This window comes from Trachurus japonicus, unplaced genomic scaffold (genome assembly GCF_045865225.1).
Source record: "Trachurus japonicus isolate A0001 unplaced genomic scaffold, Traja_1.0 AP031135.1".
NCBI classification, from domain to species: Eukaryota; Metazoa; Chordata; class Actinopteri; order Carangiformes; family Carangidae; genus Trachurus; species Trachurus japonicus.
The window spans coordinates 1-12670 of NW_028221268.1; the positions used below are offsets into that span (position 1 = coordinate 1).

Genomic DNA, 12670 nt, shown 5'->3' on the forward strand with positions numbered 1-12670 from the left:
CACAGGAAATTTTGAAGAGTAAAATTTACTCAATTTGAGTAAAATTTTACTCCCAAAAAGATAGTATTTGGTCCCAGTCCAAAAAGAGTAAAATTTACTCTTGTCATAGAGTAAAATTTTCAGAGTTATTTCTACTCCATCTAGAGTTCATATTTTACTCCACAAGATTAAAATTTACTCTATTTAGCATAAAGTGAGAACAACTCCAACACCATTTCACTCAATACAGAGTTGTATTTTACTCTGTACAGTGTAGTAACTGCCTCATAATAGAGATATAATTCTACTATTAATGGAGTTGTATTTTACTCTGTACAGAGTAGTAACTGCCTCATAATAGAGATATAATTCTACTATTAATGGAGTTGTATTTTACTCTGTACAGAGTAGTAACTGCCTCAAAATAGAGGTCAAATTCTACTATGAATAGAGTTCTATTTCACTCAATAAAGAGTTGTATTTTACTCAATATTGATTTTAAAAATGATAACTCTGGATTAAAATGTTTGAAATAAAAAAGACCAGAAATGAATATTCAACAATGCACAACTTGTATTTTTCTTAAATGCATAACACATGAGCACCCATAATATACATGTCCATACCGTTTGGGCTTTGTAATATGACAGCATTGTATAATACATGAAAAATTCAAATGCCCTCAAAACCTGCAACAAAAATCTCCATGAATAAGACTCCATGGACAGAGTAATCAATATGAGGGAAAAAAAAGTCGTTCATGGTGACAAATTCCCTATAATTCCATAATGAAAACAAATAGAATATTGCAAACAGGTATGCACACTATCACCACGCCATCAGCAGCTGCAGATAAGGCTGTAAAATATTGCAATAGCCATCAGCCCAGCCAAAACATTTAAGCCCAATTGGTGGGCCATCACAATTTGGACACAATGTGCTCTTTGAAATCGGGTGGATTAGATAAAAGAGGAGAAAATATAAATAAATTAAAATATGAGTTATGGGCAAAGAAATTCAGAAATCCATTGTTCATCCCCAGTGCAATAGTTACAGCTTAGCGATTCTTTTATCACAGGAAACAGTATGGAACAATAAATGAACTTGAATCATCATTGCTGTATGACATCTGCATATCAAATGCTTTGTAAAACAAAAGCTCTGACATCAACAACATGAGGTCCTTCTGCAGTACACACAACTTTAAATGCATAAAAATGCTCATCCATACTCACTGTACCAAGAACACATTCAACGGGTTCCACCCTTCCCCACTTCTCTGTGAAATACTGCCTTCTCTTAGTTTCAGAATTTAAGACACCAAAAGGATTTTCAAATTTTTTCAAAGCACTGATCAATTTTACACTCAACCTCACTTTTGATAGGTTCCTGTAAAGATAGACACTGCTTCACAGATTATTTTGCTTGATTATGGATATCATCAACAATCTCTTCCATTGAAGTAACCAAAGAGTTAATGATTGTTTCGCCTACACCTGCCACTTTAAGTTCAGCCACTGTTGCAGCACAGCTGTCTACAAGACTCTTATTAAGAAGGACTGGGTCAGAAGGGGCACTGTTTGATGGAAAGTCATCAACAAAACTTTCGGCTAAATCTTCAGTTGAAGAGGGGCCTTCACCAGGATCATCACAAGGTTCATGTGCTTTAAGATGCTTTCGAAACCCAGAAAAAGTACCAAAGAAATTAGAACAACCAGGCTGACCACATTTCAGACGAAGTGTCCTGAACAAAGTCCATGGATCAACTTAAAGTGCTTGATTAGTGAATTGGCATTTGCCTGAGGACCTTTGCAAATAAAACAAAACATCTCTGCATCAAATCAGTGCAGCATCCGAGCTCTCATCTCTTTGACCCTGGGATTCACCTTGGTGGTAGCAGCATCAATCTGGTAAACAGCGGTTTGCAAGAAGTGGTAGACATTCGCCAGATCCCTGTTGTACGAGGTAGCGAAGACGAAATGAGCTTTGAAAAGCTCGTCAAAAGAGGCAAGAGAATCTGGTGACTGACACGGGATTGCATGTTTGTCAATCACAATGAAATATTTGTGTACGGCGCTCCTCTTGGTCCCCACAGCCAGTAGATAGGGTTGACGGCTCTCTGTGATGCTGTCCAGATGCCCCTCAACACTGGTCCCAGTCTGTGACAAGAAAACTTAATTAGTCTTGCTATTAAAATTAATCTGTTGCAGTTTAAGGCCCCATCATCACCACCAGAATCACTTATTGCCACAAAATGCAAGATGAACCATTACATTTCCAGTCTTATATTTTTTATAAGGCCGGGACTCGATTAAAAAAATGAATCTAATTAATTAGAGGCTTTGTAATTAATAATCAAAATTAATCAAATTTTAATCACATATAAATATTTGACCTGAGAACAGTGAGAATACAGATTAAATGGTCTTTCCTGCCACTACACAATGATGATTACTGTATTTAACTACTTAAATCGATCAATAGCATAAACTGATTTGTTGAACTCAGCCTGATGTAAGCATGAATAAAACTTGGTAGCCAATCACACAGGCAGCTCCATGTTGTCCCTGTGTGATGTTCAGGGACAGGTCAGGACAGTCTGAGGACAGACAGCTCTGAGGTTGAAGTTTATAATAATGAAATGCACCGTGAGACAGTGGCAGGTCATTAGCTACGTCTTGACCACATGTCAGCTGTTCAGCTGCAGCAGAGGAAACTCCGCTGTTGTCAGCTCCACCGCCATGAGCGCTATTTTTTTTTTTTTAATTAAGCTTTTATTCTGCTAAATGTAAAAGAAATAAACATATTCATATCAGCGTATCTGAGGCCGATGGTGATAGATCTGTGGGGAGCCAAATCAGATAAATATCACAGGGCACTCGCTGATTACAGATGAGCATGGTCATCACATGATTTCACAAGAGTATAGTTTTATGGTTTAATATTACAGACAGAACAGTGAGCCTTCTTAAACTTTAATTAAACTATAACATTACCTTGATAAATTTCACAAGGTGTTCAATGGCTTGTCTGGCGGAGAGCTTTCCTGGTCTCTTGTTGCGGCCATGAGGTGATGGTGGCATGAGGTGTATAAGGAGCAAGATGGAGGACATCTCACCGTCCCATCCTGAAAATACAAGCAAATTCAGAAAGACATTTTTACTACAATGTTTATATTTTTGTTCCAAATCCATTTCCCTCTTCCATTATTATTATTATTTCTTTAATTCGAGTGTACCATCTTCCAGTTCTTCTGTTGTGGATTCAGCGTTATGAAGGAGATCTTCAAGGTCGCTTGTCTGGGTGAGGCCACGGCTTTGTTCAAGGACTTTCTGCCTGTAGTGAGTAGGCCACTTCTCCAGGAACTTTGCAGAGATGTCATCACCAAACATCAGACTGAAATCCTGCTCTATCTGCAGACAAGATGGAATACAGAAAACAACATGGCATACATTGTTAATAGGTACACCAGGGATGTGGTCTGTTTAAACTCATTTTTCATTTCAGCTCGATTTTAATGCAAGGCAGTTAAGAGTGATATACCAGTCCCGTGATGTCAAGAAATCTTGGAAAGGTGGTGAATATTTCAGAGGACTTCACTGGGTCATGAACCATTGCTTGGCGATGGGTGAAGGTCTGTCTCATCTTCTCCTTGATGATTGCTTCATCAGTTGTATGCTTCATCAGTGCGATGGCCTCACGACACTGGGTTTCTGTGGTTAGCTGGTTTTCCTTACTGAAGGGGGTTCTGTCACCAGAATCTGGACCACCTGTAACAGTGATCAGTAAACAGTGAAACCACACACTGATGCAATACTTTCTTTACTTCTCAAAAAAGTTGAGCCACTTTCACCCCTTACACAGATGACCACTCATCTTTTCGCTTAACACCCTGCGATGCCCACCACTGTAACAAAACAAGGACTATGCACATTAAAAATGAATTTAACATGTGAATGGGCTTTATGCACAGCTCTACTATTTCCTGAATCTAAGCCAGCTCCTTTATTTCCTGTCTTACATTATTGGACAAACTGATTAATCCAGGTATGTCTGACCTCACAACAATGACCAGGCACACCTGAATTCATCAGTTGGTCCAATAATGTAAGACAGGAAATAAAGGAATTGGCTGAAGTTCAGGAAGTAGTGGAGTGGTGCATAAAGCCCATTCTCATAAAAAAAAATCTAACTACACTCAAAATCATGTACCTGTCAGTGGCTGAGGGTTTCTTTTCTTTTGTCCTTCTGAGGCTTCTTTTTGAAGCGTTTTCACTCTCCATGCAAGAAATCCACTCCCATCTACTGGATTGTAATACTGCTCCTAAAAACCAAGAAAGTGTTTTATTTTTCCTCCTTAAAAAACTTAACACATGTCCTTGTCTGGAGAATTGCTAAAATCAAGATCAACCAGTCTAACATCTGCTGTGTTCAACTTGTTGAGGTTAGGAGAAAGGGTCAGCATACAGAAATGTTATTATTTAGTTGAAATCTCACTCGTTTTTTGATCAATACCAGAAGTAATGAGTAAAGAGGTTAGACTTGTTTTATGTACTTACATAGCCCAAAGTGCCCTGGGGATCGGCCAGGTATGGAAACAAGGCAGTGATGCCCTTTGCGTAGTCCTCTTTAACACGCCTTGAAGGACTTGTCCTACAGCACACACGCGCACACACACACACACGAGATCCAATCAAAAGTAGTGCTATGCCGATGCCTTCAGCACTTGGTCTGCACCAAATAAAACCATAAATGTTAGGGTCGGATATTAATTACATAACATACCCATGTTGACTCGCCATGTGTGCAACCAATATCTTCACCATGTCACGTCTTCTGGAATCTGTTAGGCTTTTTTTCCGAGCATACTCTGCAAGGATCCTCTCTCCTCCAGGTTTCTCCCTCAGAATGTTTTCAATGTTCTAAGTGTGAGAGGAAAAAAAAAAGGTGAGGGACACAGGGATTTGGTGCCCCATTACATTTACAGTGACAAAAATGTAAACCATGCCCCGTACTGCTCTGCAAATTTACTTGGCCATTTCCCCCCCTTACCCTTTTTATCAGAATCACCATCTTGATCTTGATCTCTCCATCTGCAAAGCTTACTACCTGAGCGAAACGAGTCACGTCGGCTCTGTATCTTTGGGCAGGACTAGGCTGCAAAATGATGGTGTCATCAGAGTCCCCTTCATTATCTGCACCAGAGCTGAGAAAGGAGCTGTTGCTGCTGGCAATGGAGTGGCTTGTAGAGGGGCTCACTGAATCTAGCATGTTGTGATAATAATAACATGTCATTAGCAAGAGGGGATCATCTGTAATAAGAATAATGTAAAAGATCACAATAGATTAGGATGGATCCACACACCAAGCTAGTTATTCCTCAGATGCTTTCTTAAGTGTCTGAAAAGGCATGTTTATTCAAAATGTGATGCAACGTGGATAAGTCTCTCTTTACTATAACAAGGTTAGCCAGGACTGCATGGATTACTGTATAAGACTCCCAAGTTAACAAGTGACTCACCCTCAAAATCTGAGCCCGTGGGCAAACAGACCTCAAGCACACCCAGGTCTGGTTTCGTTACAAGAAACGCAAACGCATCCTCGTCAACTTCAGTGTTCAAATCATCATAGACTTTTAAGTCCAAGGTAGGAATTTCAAATTTCTTGGAAACTGTGAAGACAAAACAATATTGCACAAGATTGACATATAATCAAGATGCACAAGATTGACATATAATCTTATCTTTATTATAAAAGGTCATACATCTGTGTCACTTTAGATCTGAACCACTTAAAAACAACGATTTTATACTTTAGCAATAAAAAAATAAATATTCAAGATTGCAGACCTGCAAGCTCATAGCACAAGTGTCGCTATGAGCTTGTAGATCTGCCTTTAATTTTTTTTTTAAATCATGAAGATTTTTGCAAATTTTTGAATATACTTTTACAGCAAACATTTCTAACTCAAATCATTCTTTTTCGCAGGGTACACAAAACAACATTTGGAGATGGGGGTCCAAAATCAAATAAATATACTTCTAAGGGTCCTTGACAATAATAATAATAATAATAATAATAATAATAATAATAATAATAATAATAATAACAATAAATGTAAGACAGCATCAATAATTTAAACATGACACTCAGTAGGTTGTGCAATTTGTTTCACTCACCACACTCCAAAAATGATTTGAAGGTCAGTTGCCCTTCATAACAAATGTATTTCTGGCGGTCTCGGTATTTCACTCTTACAGCCTGCATCCTTTATGGGAAATAAAAAAAATAAGACAGTTACTAAGATAATATAGAACACCACAATTCATGCATTGAATGCTACAATTAGCTTAAGTATTACAAAAGCCCCATCTACAGGTAGGCTAGATACCACTCTGCATTTGCATCTAATTAAAACTCTTAAGTGTTTTGAAGCTACATGTGAAGCCAGATAAACAACTACTAACAGCAAATAAATACATTTTGTCAACATTTATCTTATCTCAACAATAATAGATGATGACTTGGCTCACATAAAAGTGTTATAAGTTATAGCTATAATTAGAAAATAGACAATGTATTGATAAATGGAAGACCAGAAGGAAACAAAAACAAAATATGGGACTTGTAATGGAAATCTATGTGCAGGCAGAGATCAGAGATGGTGTTTTAAATAACCATGCTAGCGTTTCACCAGCTCTCATCTCTGCCAGTCAGCCTCTCTCGAGTGCGGGCTCACTGCACGTAGACACACGTGAGAATTTTTTTTTTTTTTTTTTTCCTGTGAGAGACTGTGGCGGGCCCAAACGAGGAAACACTGACGTGATTACATACACACACTGTCACACAGGCACCACTCAAATATGCTCGGAAAGCGGAAGATCCCGCGATTCAAATGATCTAGTCTTTTTCACAAACGGTTCAGAAATTAATTCATGTTTTTGAAAAAGCTGTCCGAACATGTCTTCGAGGATATGCTCCTTAACTGACTCAATTCAGAGTAAAATACACATGCTTGCTAACCAAACAGCAGGTGAAAACGGCCCACATTAAAAAAACACTATAGCTAACCAAAGAGCAATTAAAACGGTCCGTGTAAATGCCTCAATTCAGAGTAAAACACACGTGCTTTGCTAACGGTCCACATGTCGGGTAGCTAACGTAACAGAATAACAATTAAAACGGTCCGTGTAAATGCCTCAATTCAGAGTAAAATACACGTGCTTGCGGTCCACACACAAAAACCCACTTAGTAACCGAAAAACAAGTCTGGTAAAACGTCATGACTCGTGAAACACACATGCTTGCTAACCGAACAGCAGAGAAAACAGTCCACACATACTAGACTGGTCCATAAAAAAAAAAAATCAAACACACTTGCTAACCTAGGCACAACTCAATTCAGAGTAAACCTTCGATAAAATGGTCAGTAAAAATTAAGCTCAATAAAACACACACGTGGTAAATTAAGCTAACAAGAGTGAGGCTCGGTTTAAATTCACATTTAACATTATAGTTTGTGTTGAAACTAACGTTAGCATCGACATTTGCAGTGTGTGAGACCCACACACTCGCCAGCTGCAATGTTACTCACAAATTACCTTTAAAGTAAGCCAACAAAAATTCTACTGACATTTTATCTGAAATAAAATCGATTTCAGTACTTTGCTGACTTACCTGGCTTACCGCCGTCCACCACTGCCGTTCACCTCGACCTTCCGCTGCTGGGATAGAAAATGGCGGCAGAAACGAAACCTAAGAAAAACTAGATAAAGTACCATTTCCTGATGGAAATGCGTGTGACTGCTGAAAGCAGCTGAACGCTGTTGCAGAATTAGCAAATAGTGCAAGCAGTGATCACCATACAAATGGTTGCCCAAGGTAGGTATCGAACCCACAACCTCATGATCAGCAGACTTTCACTCTGCCTCTAGGCCAGTGTATACACAGTTCCAGAGACTGTTGTCTGTTGATGAACTGCACTCTGTCTCACTCTGAAGTTAACTAGCCCAAAGCTGTAGTTCCAGTGCAAATCAATCTTAGTGCAGTGGTATAAACAAGAAACATGTTAACATAAACCAAGATTGAAAGAGGTAAAGAGAATAGGTGGGGGCGCATATGCATTATCAAGTTTGATCTTGTGACCAGACCAAGTGGTATTGGTTAAAGGTCAAAGTGGCTGACACTAACAAGACTGCTCAGGTGGGATTTGAACCTGTGACCTTGTGAATGGTTGGCAGGAACCTTATCCACTAGGCCGTTCCAACACTTCCAATGAAGTAGAGGTTGAGACTTTGATGAATGTGAGATTTTTCAATGATGCTTAAGTCTCACTCCCCCGACCCTTTTCGGCCATTTTAAAACCAGCTCATTAGCCATGCACATTAGCAATTCACCTCTGGGGGGTGGGCGGAGACTGCACTGTTTTGCACCCGCCCAGCCACCTCCTCGCACCCCACCCCCCGGTTGCTGACAGCTGGACATTGTATAATTACAGATTCAGCGCATTTAGTGTAAAACTCTCCACTGGGATTTGATCCCAGACTGGAGCATAGTCCTTGCTCACAGTGCAAGCTGCTCTACCAGGTGAGCTATACCTATTATACCTTGACAGCTACACCGAGCTGCCAAGCCTTTCAACTCTGAGCCATATGAAGAACTTTTGTGACAGACTGTATATTGTAAAATAGCCAATCTGTTAAAAAAAATGGAAGACCAGAAAAATTTCTGCATCTGTTCCTGCACCACATGATTACACGCACCCGGTCCCTTGTCATAGAGGCACCACTCAAGGAGCCTGGGAAAGTAGATAATCTCACAATTCAGATGATGTTTACAGCTCGTCTCTATCATAAACAGTTCAGATGTTATAATGTCTTGTTGATGTTTTGCAAAACAAGTAATCATATCATGGTCACACAATGAATACTTGAAGTTTCTATTCAGCATAAACACAATTCTGAGTTGAGGACACCCCTAGACACAACAATATAGACTATTAGGCTACATTGTATCATGAAATACTCATAACTGGGAAAATAATTCACTATAATTGTTGTTGAGGCAAGAATTGAACCAGCAACCTTCAGGTCTCCAGAACAGCAAGCTAACCGCTAGGCTACAGACAGAGACAGTATGTGAGGGGTAAAGAAAACCTTTGATAAGAGGATCACTGGCTTCTGCTTAAAAAAAAAAGTAAGGAATCGAACCCATGACCTCCTGATCAATAAATCTTTACTCTGCCACTTCGCCACAGAGAGCACAGACATAAGCATGTTTCAGACAGAGTTGTGGAGAATTCTCAGCATTGGGCTGAATGAGAGCAGAGAGCTCCCTGGCTGCATTTAAAAAATATTTAAAATTATTATCTAAGTCTCTTTGCATTTTTGACCAGAATTTTAGCCAGAAGACAAGTGTGGCTACAAAACTGGAGAAAATAATTTGTCTAGAGTTTAATTTGCAGAAAAAGTTAAATATTTGAAAAAGTATAAATAGTTAAAAAGAGAAAAGTAACGCCGATAAAGTTCAAAAAAAGCTGCACGTTTTGATATATGAATTGTTGAAATAGCACAACACCTAACACACTAACCATATGGCCACAGAGAACCTGAGTTACAATGAGCTTTATACTATGAGGAATCAAAGACTGTCCAATGACAGCTGAATAATTGGAATCAAAAGTCAAGCAATGATGTGAAATGACTGAGGCAGGAATCGAACCCGTGACCATATGATCACTAAACCTTTACTCTGCCAATCGGCTACAGAGAGCACACTGCTTTTAAACCTGTTGTCATTCATTGACAACTGATTCATAGTAATGTGATGATGTGCTGCAAACTGGTACGAGTAATCAAGGAGATAACAAACACCTGTAACCAATTGAAGGCGGGGGAGGAGAGCAGAATTCAACATAACATAACAAGAATTCTTCCCTTGGATTCGAACCAGTGACCTTAGGGTTGGCAGGCAGTTACCCTAACCCCTACACTACAGAGGAGTTGTCATGAAGAGAGGTTGAGACTTTGATGAATGTGAGATTTTTCAATGATGCTTAAAACAAAAATAAATTAATATAGATTAGCCACACCAAGTAAGAAGAGGACTTTTTTGTGACCTGTGACTATTTTTTGGTGAATTAAAATGAATTAAAAAGCACTTAACAGCAAGTTACAAAGTTGAGCTCCTTCTCCTGCTGATGTGAAAAAAATGCATTGAGCTTAATGAGAGCAGAGAGCTCCCTGGCTGCATTTAAAAAATATTTAAAATTATTATCTAAGTCTCTTTGCATTTTTGACCAGAATTTTAGCCAGAAGACAAGTGTGGCTACAAAACTGGAGAAAATAATTTGTCTAGAGTTTAATTTGTGGCCATGCTGACAGTTTAGCCAGAAAAACTCTAGAATGTTTTTTTGCCTCTCTCCACTCTGACACCACTCTGGCTCTGCTCGTTAGACGCAATACACACACATTATAAAGCTGAAAAAAATCAGAAAAAGTTAAATATTTGAAAAAGTATAAATAGTTAGAAAGAGAAAAGTAATGCCGATAAAGTTCAAAAGAAGCTGCACGTTTTGATATATGAATTGTTGAAATAGCACAAAGTATGAAGGACTAGAAGAAGACCGTAAAAAGGCGGAAGAAAATGGCCAAACAGAAGAACAATAGTGTGACTGCTTCAGCAGTCACACTAATTAGTGGGCGTGTTCTTGAAATTACTCCAATAGGATTTACTCTATTTTTTTCCTCCTACTCTAGTGGCCATTGGAAATAATTACTATCCAAAATGAATAAAAAATACTCTTTTAGAGTAAAATAATGGTAACTCTGAGAAAATTACTCTCTCATTTTTCCTGTGTGGAAACAGGATTTCTCATAAAAAGATGGGATAACATGTAGGTTAATTATCAGGGACTTGAACACCTCTTTTGATTAGATGAATGTTTCACACTGCACCTAGTCTACTTATAATGGAAAGGATGAAAGTTATTTGTTATCTGTTAAACCTTTGTCTAAATTAGGGCAATATATGTGATAACCCCTCAAGCTATGCACATTCTAACTTCTTCTTCACTTAAAACTTCAACGAGACTTTACTGAATAGTTAAATTGTGTTTCTAAAATCAAATGTCAAATTATCATAAACTGTATTAATGGCATTGCATTTCAGTCTAAGCCAGCTATCTCAACAAATTCTACATATTGCCTTCACATAGTGGTGCATTTTTCACTTTAACATGTTTTGAATGGAAGAGAAAACAAAATTACCATGCATTATGCTCACATTTCATAATGATATTGATTTTTTCTTCTCTCCCCCAGCCTGAAACTGCATTGGGGAGGTTTTATCTTTATGCAGAGGTTCATGAAATACATGAAATGTAAGAATAATGTAAAGCATCACAGTAAATTTGTCCCTGTGGCCACATGATCTGGTATTTTCAAAAACTGTAAATGTCTTTATTTCCTCTCATAACTGATACTTTTATAGCTCCAATGTTCAAAAATCCATTCTCTATTTTCTGATTACCACGATTGTGGTTCCTCTACATCAAACAAAAAGTATAAACCTTCTGTTGTTCTTCCCTCTATATAATTTAAAGATGATGGCTAAACTAAGGTAATAGTTTAATCTTAAGCTGCCTGTATTACTGTATATCTGTTGGGGGAAAAAAGGTTAGCAAAAGTGTTGAATAATTCAGTGCTGATGTTTGTTGCCAAATTCTGCATCCAATCTGTAAAAGAATGAGGATGAGAGGTAAGTGAGAAGGGATGAAATGGCAGCAAGTGAGCCTTGGCACAGGAACATGAAAGGAAGGAGGCAACATGATCCAGAGGGAAAGGGGGGGAAGGAAAGGTAAAAAAGCAGGGACGACAGAAAAAAATATGGGGAATTTACAGGAGCGAGCTAATGGGGGGAGGGTGGCGACAGAAGAACAAAAGGTAAAAAAAGAAAAGAAGGACATGCAGAATGATTATGAGGGAAATGGGGAACATTATTGGAAAAGAGAAAGGCATGGTAAGGAAAACTAGAAAAAGCATTTCCAAGAATGGAAATGGTGTGACTGCTGAAAGCAGCTGAACGCTGTTGCAGAATTAGCAAATAGTGCAAGCAGTGACCACCATACAAATGTTTGACCAAGGTCGGAATCGAACCCACAATCTCATGGTCAGTAGACTTCCACTCTGCCTCTAGGCCACAGTGCACACACAGTTGCAGAGACTGTTGTCTGTTAATGATATGCACTGTCAACATCAAGAAAGCTTGAGAGTCAAGCTTGAATGACTTAGAATGAAAATTTCTGTGAATTTCAGGCTGAGAGCAGCAGTTTCAACATGAAGCAAGTTATCAGAAGTCAACAGAGGACGACTGGGAAAATAATTCACTATAATTGTTGATGAGGCAAGATTTGAACCAGCAACCCTCAGGTCTTCAGACCAGCAAGCTAACCACTAGGCTACAGACAGAGACAGTATATAAGGGGCAAAGAAAACCTTTTATAAGAGGATCACTGGCCTCTGCTTAAAAAAAAAAGTAAGGAAAGTGCAGAAATTAACCACAAGAAGTAAGTAGAGGACACTTTTGTAAAAATAGTGCAAGCAGTGATGACCATACAAATGGTTGACCAAGGTAGGAATTGAACCCACAATCTCATGGTCAGAAGACTTTGACTTTGCCCCCCGGTTGCTGA

The 12670-nt window shown here is 38.7% G+C and overlaps 1 protein-coding gene and 1 long non-coding RNA gene across 2 annotated transcripts; both read right to left on the reverse strand.

Moving 5' to 3' along the window:
- Nucleotides 1-312: 312 nt before the first annotated feature.
- On the reverse strand, nucleotides 313-4449 carry LOC146959740 (uncharacterized). Its single transcript, XM_085772952.1, has 5 exons — nucleotides 4192-4449; nucleotides 3523-3749; nucleotides 3218-3392; nucleotides 2976-3106; nucleotides 313-2138 (listed from the first exon to the last, which is right to left on the reverse strand). Exons 2-5 carry the CDS (start codon nucleotides 3661-3663, stop codon nucleotides 1821-1823), a joined length of 765 nt encoding a protein of 254 aa, XP_085629078.1. The 5' UTR covers nucleotides 3664-3749; nucleotides 4192-4449; the 3' UTR covers nucleotides 313-1820.
- Nucleotides 4450-5108: 659 nt separating this feature from the next.
- LOC146959741 (uncharacterized) lies at nucleotides 5109-7699 on the reverse strand. The gene is made up of 4 exons (XR_015035600.1): nucleotides 7657-7699; nucleotides 6159-6247; nucleotides 5501-5650; nucleotides 5109-5243 (listed from the first exon to the last, which is right to left on the reverse strand). It is a non-coding gene; the product is annotated as an uncharacterized LOC146959741 (long non-coding RNA).
- Nucleotides 7700-12670: the final 4971 nt, after the last annotated feature.